Source organism: Netta rufina (assembly GCF_964035555.1).
Source record: "Netta rufina genome assembly, chromosome: 1".
Classification (NCBI taxonomy): domain Eukaryota; kingdom Metazoa; phylum Chordata; class Aves; order Anseriformes; family Anatidae; genus Netta; species Netta rufina.
In genome coordinates, this window is record NC_140123.1 from 22333518 (window position 1) to 22352139 (window position 18622).

General features: G+C 40.8%; 1 protein-coding gene across 2 annotated transcripts; it reads right to left on the bottom strand.

Annotated features, from left to right (window-relative positions):
* Positions 1-1337: 1337 nt before the first annotated feature.
* Positions 1338-13322, bottom strand: SLC46A3 (solute carrier family 46 member 3). 2 transcript variants are annotated; one of them, XM_084283190.1, is made up of 6 exons: positions 13262-13322; positions 12868-13080; positions 6651-7524; positions 6248-6331; positions 4652-4808; positions 1338-2690 (listed from the first exon to the last, which is right to left on the bottom strand). In XM_084283190.1, the coding sequence occupies exons 2-6, from the start codon at positions 13057-13059 to the stop codon at positions 2603-2605; spliced, it is 1395 nt and encodes a 464-aa protein (XP_084139316.1). In that variant the 5' UTR covers positions 13060-13080; positions 13262-13322; the 3' UTR covers positions 1338-2602. The 2 variants fall into 2 exon arrangements, with proteins under 2 accessions (XP_084139316.1, XP_084139317.1); XM_084283191.1 differs by lacking the exon at positions 13262-13322 and adding an exon at positions 13175-13244.
* Positions 13323-18622: the final 5300 nt, after the last annotated feature.

Here is an 18622-nt window from a genome sequence, read left to right on the forward strand (position 1 = left end):
ATAGAAATAAAACAACTACAACAAACTTGGAGGATTTTGATTTAATAATATGAAGCACATTAGTAACTAATTTCCTCAGTTTGTACCATGCACTTTAATAACACAATTTGTATTGATGTGCATTGATCTGAACTCACATTCTGTGTCCACCAGAAATACTCTGCAAACAGCCAATACTTCATACAGCAAAATCAAACCTTATCAAAGCCATTCCCAAAGTGCACGTGCACCTTCTCATCCTCAAACTGAATGCTGCTGTGGAACTGGCTTGCTTTGTTGCTACCTGTAGAGAGCTGGCAGAGGTCTGCATTGAAGAAGTGAGGGCATATACCCTTTCACTTGTTTTTACTTTTTCCAGGCATTTTGTGCAAAACAGTTAATTTCATGAAGTCTTACAAAACTGCATAATGAAGAGGAAAGGATGACAATGAAGTCTTTGTGCTGAAATCCCTTACATCAGTGTATTCTTAAACTCTTTCCAATTACTTGCTATGTTTTGGACCCAGTGATTATTCTAAAACTCAGCTCATTTCAGCAACTTATCAGCAACTCGGACACCTCAGAAGAGAGTTCAGCAGTTTTATTTACTGGCTAGTATATAAACTAGCTAGAAAAAGCTAATGAACTTAAATTGGCAACGTCAGCCTTGGTCCGTAAGGACAGAAACGTAAGGGCAGGCTATGTTTAATAGCATTCTCCTGGATTCAGGTGGTGAGGCCCTGGCACAGGCTGCCCAGAGAAGCTGTGGATGCCCCATCCCTGGAGGTGCTCAAGGCCAGGCTGGATGGGGCTTTGGACAACCTGGTGTGGTGGGAGGTGTCCCTGCCCATGGCAAGGGGTTAGGACTGAGTGGCCTTTAAGGCTCCTTCCAACCTAAGCCATTCTACAATTTCATGGATAATATAAACTCTCATTTACCTTATTTGACCCCTCTTGCAAACATCTCAGTGACCAGGATGTGCAGTATGGAAACAATATTGTTCAAACAGAAAGGATCTGCAATAGCATCATCATGATGAGGTGCTAATATTTGTTGGTAGAGTACCTCTGAGAAGTACTCTTTGATGGGACAAGTATTAATGGCTGTAAGTAGATCTTTGATAACACAGCATATGTTATGTCCTCATGGCTGTCCTCATTTTTATCACACACTGTGCAAGCGAAGTCAGTTCCCATATCACAGTTGTTTTCCTAGAATTTTCCACCTGTAAATGTCAACCACTTACTGTTCTTTTGATTTTTCTACCTAGTCGTTTGTAGGAGTAGAAAGTCACATACTACCTACCTGTACTTTCAGGGATGAGGACAATATTGGCTGTAAAACTCGCTCTGAAAACAATACATGGCTGTGGTCTTCAACATGGTGTTTACATTCACACTTCTGCTGTACTGTGTATTCCAGAAGCTAACGCTCCGGCTAGTTTCTACATATCTCAAACAAAAAGCTGAAGAATCAACACAGAGATTGATTTCTAGGGTTAGCACTCTCACCGATTTGCACTGTGGCCCTCTCTGTTGATTTCTCTGTCTCTGAAACAGGGAGGATAGTATCTATTGTGGAGGGAGGTTCACAATAGCATTTGTAAAGCGATTGGGAGATAAGAAATGCTATTCAAATGCTAATAAATTATTGCATTCATTGCAAATGCTTAGATATGTGGTTCAGATTTTTTTTTAATTAATAAAAAAATAATAAAAGATCTTCTGAAAATAATTCTATTACAGCCTTTCACTAAAAAAAAAAAAAAAAAAAAAAAAAACTTCATTAAAGCCAGCTTAGCTGGAAGACATCTATGGGACAAAAAATAGACTTGTCTGTATGTAGTCCCTAATATATAAAAAACAATGAGAAATTTATAATGTAAAAATAAATGTGCAATATGGCCTCTGTAAAATGTAGGCATAGGCCTAACTTCACACTCTGCAAGCTGGAAATTTTCTAAGTATGGCAGTTCTGCGTGAAAATCTATTTTAAGAACTAAGTCACAGGCGAGGTCCACACATCATACATTAAACTTGCACAAACATTCTTTGCTAACTGCAGAGCAGTCTCCTTACAGCAGGTACAAGTATTGCTTCCAGTTTTTCAGAAAGAAAACAAAAAGTACCTTTAGGTTTAGTAATTTTAGACAGTTCTGTGGACTTCCCCAGTTAAGACAGACCTTTTCAGATGTACATAGTGGGCTGCACGCACAGCTGGCATGAGCTCCAGCGGCTTCAGGAGAATTGCCAACACCCTCTGGGTAAGGGGCTGATAAACTTATCTCTGTCACCCCACTTAGAACGATAGAAGATGTATCACAATCCCCAGCTGACGTTTTCATACTTGAGAATGGGTAAGTGGCGAAAGAGTGTCATCCTACCTTACTTTTTCTCCATGCTGAAAGCAGCATGAAAATCTCCATTGCCAGCCTACTTGCATAGTTAGGTACAGGAGATTGTTTTATCTAAGTGCTAAAAAGAGACTGGATATAGAGTGCTACCAATTCAGTGCTAGTTGTAGATTTCATCTGCAACTTGTGTGTTCTCTCTGTGGTCTTGATAAGACATGTGGTCTCTGCCACTGCATGTCAGATAAAAGTCAGGTAGCTGAATCCTTTGTTCAACTATCAACACTGTCTATGCTGGATACTTCGTCAGGTACAAGCAGAGCCAAGTCCTCCCCATTCCAGCTTGTGCACAGAAGCCAGCTGCAAGACACAGATAAGACAGATATCTTTAGCTGAGATACTTCAGTATAGCGTGCTGATTCAGCAACAAACACACCCGATAGTTCTGTTACAGCCATCTTCTGCAGCACAAAGCAGCTGACATATCTTAGTAAACAAAAGCAATGACATTTCATCCCCCTTATTACTCAAAGTATGTGAAATCATTTCTGCTGTCTGAAAAGCACTAAACTACCAGGCCTTATTTATTACAAACTAGAACTAATACCATTCCTGCTCATTCCTGTCAAACAGTAAGATTACCTGACACACTCAGAAGAAAGGTTTTAGAGAGAGGTTATTGAAAGGGTGGGATATTTGAGACAATAATGATGGAAGAAAAAGATAAATAGCTTTCCTAAATTTATCATGATGATGGACTAGTTTTCATTGCAGGATGATGTGATTTCATAGTAAGTAGTTGTTAACTTTTGCTCAGGACATTCTCAGGAGAGAATACTGATTTAACAGAAACTTTTTTATACCATGCAGCACTGAACTAAACTAATATTTCATAAAACAAAAACACTTACAGCCATAAAACTGAACTTCTCTACTTTTATTACCTTACTAAAAAGTATTCTCCACTTGCAGCCCAAGGCCCCTTTCCTTCAGTTCTATAAGGTCTGAGATCCACCACTATCTTAGTCTTCTTTTGAGATGCCATTTGTGCAACTTCTCTGAATAAACTGAGTAAAATACTGTGGTCATGCAGGAACAGGTTTGAAAGTATGTGAATTGTGCCAAATTTACAGCACAATCACTGCCCATGTAAAACTGAAAATGCAGCTGATGTAGAGATAAAAGGTGACTGAGGCAAAGGCTAAGCAAGATGTTTCTGCAAGGTAAACGCTTCTGCTGCAGATACAATTCTCCAGCAGAAGTACTATCCTCTTAAGATAAAAACCTTTTTTCTTTTTCTTAGTATAAATCTATTTAATGAAGTGATCCTTTTGCCATTTAGATCTATGTTCCAGCATCCTAAAAAGACATAATTTATACTCAAATAACGTAAAGTGAACTCAGCTTTTGTGAATACTCATGAAAAATGATCTTTCACTGACTAGATGGTCATTAAATATGATTATATGCAAGTACTATAGAGTAGTATTTTTAAACACGTCTAGAGGTTTATTCACATGGGGCTTAAAGTTAGTGCAGACCTTTCACAGGTTTCAATGGCTCTGAGTCACAATGTATCCATGACCAATGACATGAAAAGATAGCTTTCCATTGAATTTACTGGGTGTTTGGTCATATTTATAAACCCCACTAGCACCTACAAGGGCTGCAAAACTACGCTCGTGGCCTTACAGCGATCTGTTACTTCAGTTCTGTGTGGAACGCATGTGTAAGTCTCAAACCAAAGGAAGGCACACACATGCAGTCAAGGGTACAGCATATCCATCCCGTAGTGAATTCAGGACAAATTTCAGTTTGGGGGAATTAGGAGACAAATTCACAGCATGAATTTGTGAGGAGCTAGCTGGATCAGGGCTCGAACTGGACTGACTGTGGGAAATCTCCAGCAAGGTGTTGGAGGGTAGGTGTTGAAGAGAGAAGCAGCAGGAACTACAGCAACTGGCAGCAGCTCTTGGAGAAGCGATCACAAGCTTCATGAGACAAAACAGCTCTCCACAGCTGGGGCTCCCTCCCTCCTGTCCTGTCCTGTCCCCCAAGTGGAAGACATCTTACCCTAGTCTCAGCTCTGCCCCACTCCAAGCAGCTCCCTGCACACAAGTCTCAGAGCACCTTTCATAGGCCTGATGTATATAAGCTATATGTAACTCGGTGGAAACCAAAGGGAAGGCTACACAAATTACATTCAGTACATTAGAAAATAGTGAAGTTTGAGAATGGATTAAGCCATTCAGCTTCAACTCACGTCAAAACAGAAATCACTAGTAAAAGCAGCCAGAAGGACCCTCCTGCCATGTACTCACCACAGTGCACCCAGTGGAATTAGACAAAAGCCTGCTGAGAAGAGGAAGCTAAAGCCTGAAAACCATGCAACGGTAGCTGCATAGAGAACATTAAAAACTGAAAGGGAAATAGTGCCGGTCACAACTTCTAAACAGGCAATACAAGCAAACACAGCACCTGCCAAAAACAAATGAATGGGTTACAAACAGAACAAATTAAAACAGAAAACCTTTCAAAGTACTACAGTTTTAAAACTTGTTTCAAAAGATCTCTCTAGCTGCAATGTTTTAGCAAGTTTGCAAGTAACAAGCAGCTATATAATATGATATATTATGTATAACATGTCTTTGCTATGGAAGTGTCTTCCATGGGGACTCCTACAAAAGACTTTTAAAATGAAAATAAAAAAGTTTTGCTAGTGAAAACTATTCTTCTTTGCTGCTATCCTGTCACCATACCTATGCTACAGAATCTACTTACATGAAACACAAGCTGTTCACCCTCACTCAACATCCTCCCCACAGCTCCATGCTTTACCTGTTCCAGTATGCCTCTCTGTTCTCACTCTCCCCTTTCTTCTTTCCTCCTTCCCTAATTTTTGTCCTTATATGTGGAAGAGGCTCTTTGGAATGAAAAGTAACAAAGACTGCTGGTTCAGCACGTAACTATATCCCTCTCGTTTTTGAAAGAAGCAATCTTTTTTTTTGTGCTGAACTACCCACTGGGATGTCAGTCTAACTCATCAGTGTACTTTTAAACACATTTTCCCAAGCTGCGTTCATGTTCATGGGACTGTAACAAAAATCACAACAGGTAAGCAGAAAAGGGTGGCAAGAGGCAACCTGACCCCTGCATCAAACTACTCAAGAATCCAAAGCTCTGAAGAATGCCAAGAAACTGCAAAACCAAGTGTATGTTAGCATTGTTCAGTACAATGACATCTTTGTTTCAGCATCTAAAGAAATGCTTTTTCAAAAATAAAACCAAACAACTCACAAGAATGCTTCTAGATGGTCTGTGTGCCTCAAAATCTGGCCACAGCAAAATATGAGACATGAGAGCCACATTTTGAGGCCTCACGTGCTTTTTTTTTTGTGTGTTTGTGTTCCACTACAGAAAGTACCTCTGGAAGTAATATGCTATATCCCTTGGGACAAGTACAAGTACCAAAAGGCCTTTGCTTTTAGCCACCTAATGCCTACCTTTCTAAATTACAAAGTGTGACATTGATAAAATAACAAAAGCATTATCTTTCTCTACCAAAAATATTGTGAATGTAGAACCTGTTCTACATGTCACATTTACAATGAATATCTCTATTAATCTCAAACATTTTTCTGCTTTGTGTTCTCCATAATCTTTATTTCCAGATCAGTTAACTCCTTTCAAGGTTGAAACTTGCAGTAGTTTTAAACACAACTTTTTAATATTAACTTCAAAATCAAAAGCCATTAGTATCATGACATAGGGCCATATTATATGAACTTAAAGGAAAAAAAAAAAAACAGTCTTGAAATACCAATTCTATATCTTTTTGTTTAAAAGTAACCTTGATGCATCTCTGTTCTGAAATACCATTTTATTATATATATTTTTTTAAAACAAATCCCACTCACCCTGTTCGCTGGGGAGAACCACTTTTGACAGCATGGATCGGAGAACAGGAACAGGCATAAGGCAGAGTAAAGATGGCACTCTTACTGTAAAGCAACGAATCAGTAGTGAGACATCAAAGTAATAAAAATCCAGGATTTTACAGACACGTGGTAAATGAATTGTAAATTCCTAAATCCAATATGTCTATATGGCACTAAACCCAAAACATAAGCAAGTAATTCACTCTCCACACTATTCATTTTTTAATTAAATCCTAAATCGGCATGACCCAACCTTGTATATTTTACCTCATTATGATCCTTTCAAGGTGGTACATCCAATATCTACCAACACTTGCTAAAGATAACATAGTACTATTTTCTTTTATGTTTTTGAGCATGGACTGAATGATTCTGAACTCACCTAGAAACATGAGCAGTGTTGTTTTGGCAAAGGCAGCCATGACTATTCCTCCAACGTAAGAAAATATCCCAATAAATACAATATAAATGTCTTTGAGACATTTTGAAAAAAAGTAAACTCCTAAAAAACTGGTCAGAGAGACAGAAGTGAATGCAGCTGCTCCGTATCCGATGTATACTTCATTCCAGCAGAGTGGCTCATTCAGTTCGTACAGTGTAAAAAGCGAACTCCCACCAAACACGGTAAACAAGTAAGTCATAAATGTAAAAAGTAACACAATTATTAAAATTCTCTTTTTAGACGGGGCAGTTTTAAAAAGCATGTACACTCCAGAAAATGTTTCTTTTAGAAGTTCTTTAAAAGATACTTGTGCTTGTTGCTGGGATTCAGATATGCTTACTGTGTCTTCCAGAAAAAATATAATATAGATAATATTGACAACATGAAGCAGAGATGCCGTCCCAAATGTCCACGTAAAACCCATTTCTCTTAAAATGTAGCCAGAAGACAGTCCTGCCAACCCGGATACAACTCCAAAAATCAAGTCAACCACAGCTATTCGCGTTGTTTTCTGCTTCTCATCGTGACACAGATCCGCTATATAAGCAAAGCCTCCTCCAAGAAAAGTTGCCATACTCCCAAACAGTCCAGAAATAAACGTAGCCGCAAATAGGATAGAGAGTGGCAAGGAAAAATATGATATTAAAGTCTGGAAAATATCTGCAATCAAAGCTCCCACTGATGGTAAAACTAAAGATCTTTTTCGTCCCTGGCGATCTCCGTTAGCTACAATGATAAAGGCAACTACAAGGCTGGGAACTGCCGCAGTTAAGTCCAGCTGCATATTAAATAGAGAAGTCTTTTCTTGAACTCCCTGCAAAGAGAAAACAAAAAATAACAGTTAACAGTGTAATACATTGTAAACATAGATATATATATAATGCTACACTTAAACAATTACAAGCATGCAAGGATTCAGATCATGCTTTTAATATATTCATGCAGGCTAGACAAACAGCAGTCCCAACAGCCCCTTCAAAGAGAACAAGCAGACCAGAATAAAGAGCAGCAGCAGAGAAGGCTGTAACTTCGTTCACACAAACCCTTCCTACTGAATCATCCCACAAAATAAAACCTTCAGATGCAGGGAGCAAAGTCACTCTCTGACATTTCTCTGAGGCGTCACACGGAGCTGGGCAGGGGGCTGCACTCTCCAAGAATCAGGAAAAAGTATAGGCATGAAAGTCTTTCCTGCCTTCTAAGCCTGTCTTTAAGCCATCTGTTTTACAAGTTTCTGGTGTTTCCTCTGTAGCCAACACAATCCCCACCAAGAAGCTTCCAAATGATATAAAAAAAAGCACCAGAATTTTCAGGAAAGTACTTAGGGCAATTTTTAAGGCTGCCAAAGGCCTTATGAATACTTATTTATATTTACAGGCAAAGACCATCAGTTTCTAGCTCAACATCTTCCTTTGTTTACAAGATATAAGGTTTTATTGCAAGAGGAAAATTAAGCTCATGCTGAGGCACTCAGGGAAAGCCTGCAAGTCCCTTAACACTTTAGAGTAATTTATGTTCTTCTCTGATGGTATCTGACTACCTTAGGATTCATGATGTCTGCTGGCCAGCACTGTAGCCGCCCTGGAACAGTCAAAAACATTTAGACTGAACAAACTGAGATGGAAAATGATATTCTGATCTTCAACTCCCTCCCTGCTGACAGATTTTGGGACAAGTACCGGATGTTGGGGGGGAAGCAGGGAACTTTACTCTGCATTCCTGCTGGCTGTGCTTGAGAACAAAGAATGAAATGTGGCCTATATGCAGTGGGTAAGGAAGCCATTGGAACATAGGATCACAGAAAGGTTTGGGTTGGAAGGGACCTTAAAGCCCACCCAGTTCCACCCCCCTGCCATGGGCAGGGACACCTCCCACCACACCAGGTTGCCCAAAGCCCCATCCAGCCTGGCCTTGAGCACCTCCAGGGATGGGGCATCCACAGCTTCTCTGGGCAGCCTGTGCCAGGGCCTCACCACCCTCTGAACGAAGAATTTCCTTCTAAGGTCTAGTCTAAACCTATCCTCTTTTAGTTTGAGACCATTCCCCCTTGTCCTAACATCATCTACCCAGGTAAAGAGTCCTTTTCCATCTGTTTTTTTTTGTAAGACCCCTGTAAGTGTTGAAAGGTTGCAATGAGGTCTCCCAGGAGCCTTCTTTACGTTGAACAGCCCCAGCTCTCTCAGCCTTTCTTCATAGAAGAAGTGCTCCAGCCCTCTGATCATCTTTGTGGCCCTCCTCTGGACTCACTCTAACAGATCCCTGTCCTTCTTGTGCTGGGGGCCTCTGTCTACAGAATATAGCAGTGCAGTGGGAAGCCCGACAGCCCAGAGAAGAAAGCTGTAGGAAAGGAAGCAATTTAAACTACTAAACTCAAAGGAGAAAGGCAGCAGGACTAGCACGGGAAGGGACATTATTTGCTCTGAAAAGATAGTGTCAATGCAAAGGGAAGCAACTCAGCAAATGGGGCGTAGCAAACAAAGCACAGGCAACTCCAGGGCAATGAGTAAAGGCATATATAAAGCCTGAAAAAAAAAAAAAAAAAAACACCAAACAAAAAACCACAAACAAACAACAAAACACATTCTTTAACAGGCTGTGCTTTTTGTACAGTATATCAGGCAAAGAGAACTCTTGCATTGTTGCAGGCATTGCTTCTTTACTAGTATCAGGTTCTAAGACAAGACCATCACAGAAATGCTAGTATACTGGAAATAAAACTAAATCTAGCTAAATCGAACTAAATCTATTCTAAACGATGTTAACCGTACAAGACAAATATCACTAAAACATAAATAAGTATGAAATGGGAGGAAGAAAACAACAAAGACTTGGGTCTTATAGTTTAGGAAGTAGGAGTGCAACATAAAGAAGGTGGCTACAAATCCAGATACCCCAAGTGACCGTAACCCTGCTGACATAAATGACTCGCTGCCTACTGACAAGATGACTAAGAGACAGGAGTAAAGAAAAACTCCTGTTAAGAGTGTAAGGAACTTGACTACACCCGTTCAAGTTTTTACAAAGCCAACAGAAATTAATACAGAAAATGACTGCTCAAACCCTCAGCTCCTTTACAATCCTGTAACTACTAAAGTCAATGTAACTAAAAAAATGTAACTAAAAAGTCAATGTAACTAAAAAGGTCTAGTCATCCTAATCTGTAAATTCACTCTACTCTGAAAAAAAACATTCACGCTGCATAGAAGTAATTCTCAAAAATACAGATTTCCAAATTAAAAGCAAGAAAATGAAGAAATGATTCACTTATATAAGAATTAAATTACGGGAGAAGTGTTTTGCCTGAAGCTACAATGTACAGGATAAGATAAATAGACAGGCTCATTAAATTAAAAAATATTAGTGAGTGACAACAGAAAACGTGTGTTCTAAGTGATAAACAATGTTTAATTAATAGTACAGCTCTTCCTGAGCTAGAAAAAAATGATTATTCAAGCCAGTGATTAGAATGTTCCAGCTTGTATTTTAATTACTTTTCATTTATTATAAAAATTACTACGGTTCCTTCAGATCCAAAAAAATAATCAATCTAAAAACTGCCAAGACTATCCATTCTGAACTAGAGTCTGCTCTCTTTGCAGGCTTCAAGTGATTTTGACTTCAATTTCTTTTTACGTTCTGTTTTGAAACAGATGAGATTAGTACAAACTTCTCCATTCTCAAAACTGAAGGACTTAAACTAAACCAACTGATAAAAGAGTTGTCCCTCTAAAAGTTAACACCAAACATTCCCAACAGTAAAATTTATAGTGTGTTTATATATAATTCAGTTAGGAGGGTCTTGGAAAATCCAAAACACCTACTTATATCATCAGCAAAGTGCATGGGACTGCATTACTGGAGCTACCCTTTTCACCATACACGGGATTATTGCTCAGCACAGACACCAGGTTCTGCTGAAATTAATGGCTGTTTTGAGCGTTTTATATTTGCATACTGTGGTAACAAGTCTGGTACAAAAATACAGGCTAGTCATCCAGACAAGAGCGTGACTGTTCAATAATTCATGGCCTGTGGACAATCGCATAAATGAAGGGAATGGAAATTTGTCAGGAAAGGGAAACAAAGAAGTTCTATTGGCCATTACTCAACTACCATCCTTAAGGACTTTTATTTTCAAGTATCGTTTCCTTTGTTTATAGAAAACACACTTTGTTTCCTTTAGGCCCCAAATAGTGTAATTTGTAAATTCATTGTCATATCAATCAGAGACACCATCTAAAATTCAGGTGAAACTAAGCATTCTGCTTCAGTGTTTTGCCAAAACAGAAATGAAGCCTTATATCCTGAAACATCTGTGATCTCAATTTGAAGATCAGGCTGAATTTAGGAGGTACTAGCAAATGCAAAGCGTAGAAATGTCTGTGAAATGTAGGTTTCTTGATGGGATCTGTGACTGCAATTGCAAGCACCACATATAATTCTTATAGTTGCCCTTTGCACTGACACAACACCATATGACAAAATGCCCACATACAGCACCAAATGAGGAGACGACACTAAAGAAAAACACTCTGGGGGAGGAACATACAAGCATTATGGAGCCAATCATTGGTTATTATCTCCAAATCAGTTCTAATGAGTGGCATATATAACCTCCCTTGGCTGATCAGGCAGCCCAGAATGCATGCTGGACTGGAATTCTATTCACCTTTTTATTTTTAAATTCTTTCTACTTGTGTCACCTGAGGAAGAACCAACTCCGTGCTACAAATTCTGAACTATTTCTTTAACTACCTTCAATGGAAGCCATGTACCATTTGAAATTTTCTTTTATATATGACAAATGAGGTTGATAAGCTCAGGTGTTCAGTCCTGTGCATACACATCACATCAGATTCAAATCTCAGATGTGACTAAAATTTTCTAGTGCTACCTGTGACACTGCAGCAAACCCTTTCAGCAGCATAGAATACTGGCTGATAGCTTCCATAAACTTCATTTTCTGTGTAATTTAACTCCATATTCTGTGTAATTTACAGTCCAAACCACCTACTTTTCTGACTCTACTATGTAGTTTCATGTTCCCCTTAATCCAGTCCAAGTCCCAGCTGTTGTTGCCAAGGACAATTCTGCTGTATCCTTCTGTAAATACATTCCCTCTGTCATCCCCGTGCTAGATTCTGCAATCATGTGGCTACAGAGTGTGTCAGCGCAATTCGCTGCTTCAGAAAAACAAACATGAACTCGAAAAATGATGAGCCTTCTGTTGAGCCAGCACTCTGATCCCACCCAAGCTGTAACCTCTAACTGTAATAATTACTAGATACAACGTGTATCTAGTGAAGAAGATCTCTAGAAGGTATCTAGTGAAGAAGGGAGAACAACGGGAAAGAAAGGAAAGGAGAAGTGCAGTATGAACACCTCTTCTGTTGACAGCCCACAGCCCTTACATTTAGCATTAAAACTGCACTGAATTACCACAGCAGAGATCCCAATCAACATCTGGTTATCCAGCATGCTAGACCATGAAAACGTGCTAAAAATGTAATTGACCATAAGATGCTGTCATTGTGCCATCTTAGTATTTCAACAAGGCAGACAAGTGATTTTCTGACTGGTTAAACATCAACTGTATTTGTTTGTGCAAAGATTAGCGGAGTCATTTTTCACATTTTAAAATTAGAAAAAAAAATATTTTGACCCCTATCCTTTCATTCTTTGAATTCTTCTGATATACATACATTGTAAACTGGACCTTATTCCTGAAAATTATGGGATGATTGGTAAACTAGATATTTATCTAGAAGACTAGAAGTTGCAGTCACTACCAGTGGTGCATAAACACTTGTACAACTGTTACTGGAGTTACTGGAAGGGGAGCCTTCAGTTGTGTACTTTGACAAGCAAGGCCAGTGCCAGCTTGGGCCTGATCCTCTAAGATGTTTTTCAACCATTAAGAGATGAATTTATCTGTGTCTTCCTGGACATAATTCATAGTCTTTAAAGCATGACAACTATGTACAGTGCAACACAAGAGCAAGGAGACAGTAAAACGATAGCAGTTTGCAAATCTATGGCTTTTCTACACATACAAGGTTAAATAAGGTTATAGACACAGAGGTTATGTTGAGGCAGCGCCTATTGGCTGAAAGTTTCATTTCGTATACTGACAGCTGTATTTTTTCCTCACTCTTACCTTCTGCTTGATATAAGCCGGGCTACTTTTGTTTTGCTCGCAGGAACTGGTATTGCTGCTGCTAATGAAAGTGGAGTTGTACTCCTCCTCCCACAGCCGCCGGTAAATAAACTGCTGCACCACCGGGCTGGTCAAGTAGGAAGCAAACATGTAGACGAAAATGACCGGCTCCACGAAGAAAACCTTCCTCATTTCGGGATTCGGCTTTTAAATCTGTGCACCAGAGAAAAAAAAAAAAAAAAAAGGAAAAAATAAAATAAAAAAGGTCATGAGCATTCACCGAAAGAAAGCAAAACGACTGTCGTACCTGCAGGCTCAGCTCCAGTGTGTGCCAGCCACCCCGAAAGGGCACAAGTCCGAGCTTCACCCCATAAAACACCCACAAAACACCCACCTCGAGCAGCACGCGGTAATTTTAATTAATCTCCCTTCAGGAACCCCTCAGCCTGCCGCCGCTACACCTGCCCGCCCCGGCTGCCTCCCGGCTCGGCGGCTCCCCTCAGCCGGCCGCCCCCTGCCCTCCGCCGCTGGCCCCCGGCCCCTCGGCCCGCTGTGCCGGCCCTGCCCGACACCGAGAGGCGGGCCGGGAGGGGAGGACTCGTCCCTCCGCCGGAGGAGTGTCCTCGGTGGGGACGCCAGCCCCGCTCCCGCCCCTGTCGCCGGGAGGAGGAAGGCGGGCGGCGGCGCCGCCATTTCGGGGGCGGCCCCGCTGCAGGCGGTGGTGGCTGAGGGGGCTCCAGCGCTGCCCCCCGCTCGCAGCCTCCTCTGGTGGGCTGAGCCCAAACTGCTTGGGCTACTCCCCTGTCACGCTTTTGGCTTGTTATGGTGTGAGCCAGCAGTGTTTGGTGGCCACTGGTCCGTCTCTGGTGCATACACCTCGTTTTCCCAGCAGTTGGGTGTCGGGGGTGCTGTATGCGGAGCCGTGGTGCTGCTGGTTAGATGGGAACTATTTGCACCTTGCAAGTCTGGAGCAGGCTGGTGTGGACAAGGACAGGAGACGTAGTTGCAAAACTGAAGCCCAAAGGGCCTCCTTTCAGCCTTAAATACTTTGGGGGGTCGGTCCTGATGATCTCTTGAGGTCCCTTCCAACCCTTACAATTCTGTGATTATCGATGACAAATGTTGCAGAAAGACATACTTGCTAAAAAAAAACATGTCAAAACTTGGAAGGTTCCCTGATGCAGCTTTTCTCTAAAAACAAGAAGCATCTCTTAAAACATAAACATTACCTCATGAGTTTTCAGTTCCTTCATAAACCTATCTGAAAACAGTGACATCGGTCATAAGACCTCAAAGCCTGAATGTGTTTCACTGGCATGTGACATGCCAGTCAGCCCCAGATTTTGGGGCAGCGGTGGGCTGTCACATCTCTTAGTGCAGGATCACCCCAAAGTATGAGCTCAGTGCCTCGATCATTTATTTCGGATGGTTTGGTCTCACATGTAGGCTTGCTCACAGACACAGCGATTCTAAAGAAGTAGGGCTGTGGCCTGAGATCAACTCCAGAGAGCATTGTCCTCCTCTGCCCATCCAGGTCCAAAGTCCTATCGGTCCTGTGACAATATTTTGTTTGTCATGAGATAAAGCAAAAGTGATCACTTAAGGGTTATATGCAAATAAGCTGCAAGGTGAGCAGGGCTGATCAGGTCACTCAGGCAGTGGTTAACATTTCTTTGGATGGGGTGAAGAAGGGATTTTAAGTCCACGGAAGCTTTGTGTTGTTTACACAGAAGGATGCCAGAGCCCCATTAGGTTTCTTGCTAGGTCCAGCAAGTCGTTTGTAAATGCAGCAGGTGTGATTTTAAACCTTTACGGTCACACTTGGTTGGGTGGTGTTTATCCTCTGAAGACAGGCATTTTCAAACAGCACAATACATGGCAAAGCAGCTGCTGCTCTTCCCAGTCACCTGCAGTCAAAATTTGGCCCAAATTTGAGTGATATGCGGGTGAACAGTCTTCCCGAAGGTCACAGGCATGTGGTATCTGTTGCTCTGAAGTGTACATCATTTGTTTACTGACATCCTCAGTGCATGAAGAATTGAAGAAGTGTGTGTGTGCATTCATTGCGGAGGTCACCTCTCTGGGGGCACTTGCTAAGCTTTCAGTCAAACAACCTTAAAAAAGAAACAGATTACTGATCTTTAAAGGTGGTACCTCGCTTGTCAGGGCACAGAAAAAAATGCTAGAAGGTTTTGAACCATTCTCCTTGCAGGCAGAAATATGTTACAGGGGAGGTATGTAATGAAATTCAAAGTTCAGAACATTAGGAGCCTTTTAAGAGATCACACCAGCACTGGTCAAAGGGCAAACACAGTCAGCATTAGAAATCTTAAAAGAAAGCGTCCTGCACTTCAAAAAATTGTGCATGATTAATGTGGCAAGATCTTGGCATTCAGCAATTGCTATGATTACATTCCCAGATAGTTTTGTTTATGAAAAAAATCTGTATATTTACAAAAATCAATAATTCTGTAAATGCGTTTTTTTTTTTCTCTAGTGAGTTCTTCCAATGAAAATTAATTTGGAGGTATTTGGGTTGTTTCATTTGTTAAACTTTTTTTTTTCTCAAAGAATTAGTAGTGATTTAATAAATAGTACTGCCATGTAAAATGTGACTTTAATTGCCTTCTAAGATATTAAGTACTTCTTCAAATTGAGGTGACTTTAATTTTCCATGTTAACAGTCACCTGAGTTCACGGAGAACCTTAACCTTCTACATATCATTAGTGGATTACACAATGACAGTAAAAAGTACTCTATCTGGTAGTATTCAGCTCATGTTTTCAAGACTGTCTTGATAACAATGTTTAGCACAAATTAAAAAAAAAAATCAAAGAGGGAAGAAATAAAAACACACTTTCTGCACAGTCAGTTTTACAGAAGCCCAGCTCTGCAGAAACCTTGCATACCTTGCATCGTGCTCTCTAGCATGGCAAATGGAGATACATGACAGTTCTCCAAATACTACAGCTGCAAAAAAAAAGGAGAAGGGAATAAGCTGTGAATTCTGCAGAGGCAGGGTTTTAGGTGCAACTGTTCATTTTGTGTTTATTATAGCATAGGTGACCGATGAAGCTTGAATGCAAGCCCTGACAACAAAGAGTAGTAATGAAGATTTAAATATGAGGCTGAAAGAAAACATGCTAGGGAAAAATTGTGAAAAATAAAAATAAAATAAAAAAAATCCACACATTTTTGAAGTAACTTTCTTTTGTAAGAAGTGATAATGAGAGCCTACTAATTGCCATCATCCAACCCAGAGTTTCAACCTGTGCCAGTTTCATGTCGCTAATTTGCTAATTTTCATTCGGTGCAAATCATCACTAATTTTCAGGACTTAAAGCCAAAAAAAGGCATCTCTGGTTTCTGACTGTTTACTAATGGCATCTCCCCCAGCATGTGGTCCCAGGGTATAACTAAATGTATATAATTACAAATAATAACATTTTTATCTTTTTGGAGTCCAGAATATCTGAAACAACATGACTGAGTTCATCTGGTGTGGAAGTAGATGCTGGAAAGGTAATACCTACAAACACAGGCATCCCACCAACCCAGGTGCTATTCTGAACTCCTCTGTCACAGGTTGAGCACTGTAGTTTCCCTGTCACAAGGCACTTGTTGCTGTTCTTAAGTACTGTGTTGAAAATTTGTACCTGTTTGAGTCCTCAGACATTGAAAGGCCTCAGGATATATCTATTGTCTCTGAATTAGATGATCTTAACAAAACAATTTTTCTCACTGGCCTCACATTCATGTACACCAAATAACAGCAGTCATCTCCAAAAAATATTCAGTATTTTTGCTTTTTAATTACTTTTCCTCTCATGCTTAGGTATTTACAAGTCCTCAGTTCTTATCTCTCATTGTGTCATATCTTGATTTCAGGTTTTTGCCTTCAAAGCCCTTCACTCTGGTGGATTTTTTGTTTAAATGACTTGGGGCAGTAGAGTTCTTCAAACCGGGTTCAGGTGTGGCCTGCATAGATGGCCCTTTGTGGTTGCATCCAGTCTGAAATGAAGCTTCATGGAGCCTTGAAACCTGCTGTGGATGCCTTTCAGGCACCTCGATGATCTGAAATTTGTTTTATGCAGCTGCTTGGTTCTGCTTGTGGTTTGTATGTTTTCCTTCCTATGTTGCCTCTGGTCACACTGAAGTAGTAGACATATAGTTTTGTTTTTTTTTTTTTTTTCCACTGTATATACATGAGGTAGGTTGCACAAGTCAGGCTGCATCTCTTAATTTCTCCATTCCAGCATCATCTTATTGTGCAAAACCGCTTTTAAAAATAAACATTGGTATTGCTGCCTTGCCTGTCACTCTCTGCCCCCTCCCTGCTAAGCTGCTCGTTGGGTGGGGATGATCAGCAGCGGCTGCTGGCATTCCTGCTCGACATGAATCAGCAAAGTGCCTTCTCTTTGCGACTTATTCACCCCTTTGCAGAAGTGGACAAAGGCATAATGCTTGCACAAAAATTTTGAACTGAAATGGTGGGTTTCTTTATTTTGTTTTATTTTTAATTTAATGTAAACAACACTTTGAAATGAGGAACTGAAAACAGGCAGCTGAGGCAGGGCTGGAGTGGCTGCCACTGAGTCACCCGCTGTGCTGCTGCAGAAAGCCATTAAATTTTATCTGCTCTTTTTCAGACATCTCACGAGTTGCTTCTGAGTTGGTGTTTCTTGTTACCTGATACAAGCAGAGACCCAATTAAGGACTCTGTCTCAGGGCACTTCATCTCCTATACTCCACAAATATTGCAGTTTGCTAGAGAAAAGTGCTCTTCACTCCTAGCAAACTTGGTGGGACTGGCTGGCTGAACTCCCTCTTCAGAGATAAGGACTTACTATCTCCCGTCACCCTCAAGAGAGGCACATGGATCCAGCTTCAGGCATCATAAGAACTGAATTTCTTTTACAATAGTACTGAGAGCTATTTACTGGCCCCACAGGGAAAGTAAATAATAGATAGTGCAGCTCCATTCCTGGGGAAAGTTTGCTGCTTATTACTGGGAGGTCCTCAGCTCACCTGGTTTAATAACAACTGTGACAGCCAAGTTTAAGCACCTGGTAGCACATTCCTCTGGGGACACACTCGCCACGGCAGCCTGACCGGGACAGATGCGGCTCCTGGATCAAACTGTTCCTGAGCTGCTGATTCCTAGAAGCAGAGAAGGCACATCGAGAACAGCCAGCACAACATTTGCTTGGGTTTCATTCCGTTTCCTAAGCAGCTGTCGTTAGTCAGAGAGGGGAATTTGAACTACATGGGCTTCTGGCTACTCAGTATGCGATGGTAGAGGGTCACCAAGTTGCAGCACACAGCTGAGGTGGGCGATAACACAGGCTGGAAATATCTCCATTAAGGTGCACACACATCCTGCTCAGAAAACCATCTTGTTATTTCATGCCCTTTCTTTTTATTCCATGCTAGAGGCTGCCTTATTATCAGATACAGGCTCTCTCCCATTTCCAGAGAGCGAGTAGAGATTGTCTTCTATGACTTTTTATGCCCCTGGGAAAGGCCAAAAGGCCCATGCAGTTCAGTGGTTTAACTGTGAATGTGATAGTATATGAATGGGATATCTCCCATTTTATATTCAATTTTACATATTAACTTGACACTGATGAAATTGGAGAATTTGCTGCAGTAAGAGCCAGTGTACTTTTTGAATATGGTCTTTTTTTCTTCTTTTGTTCCAGAAAGCTGGTGAGAAGTTGACTGACAACACTGGAGAAACTCTTAGCTTTCCGC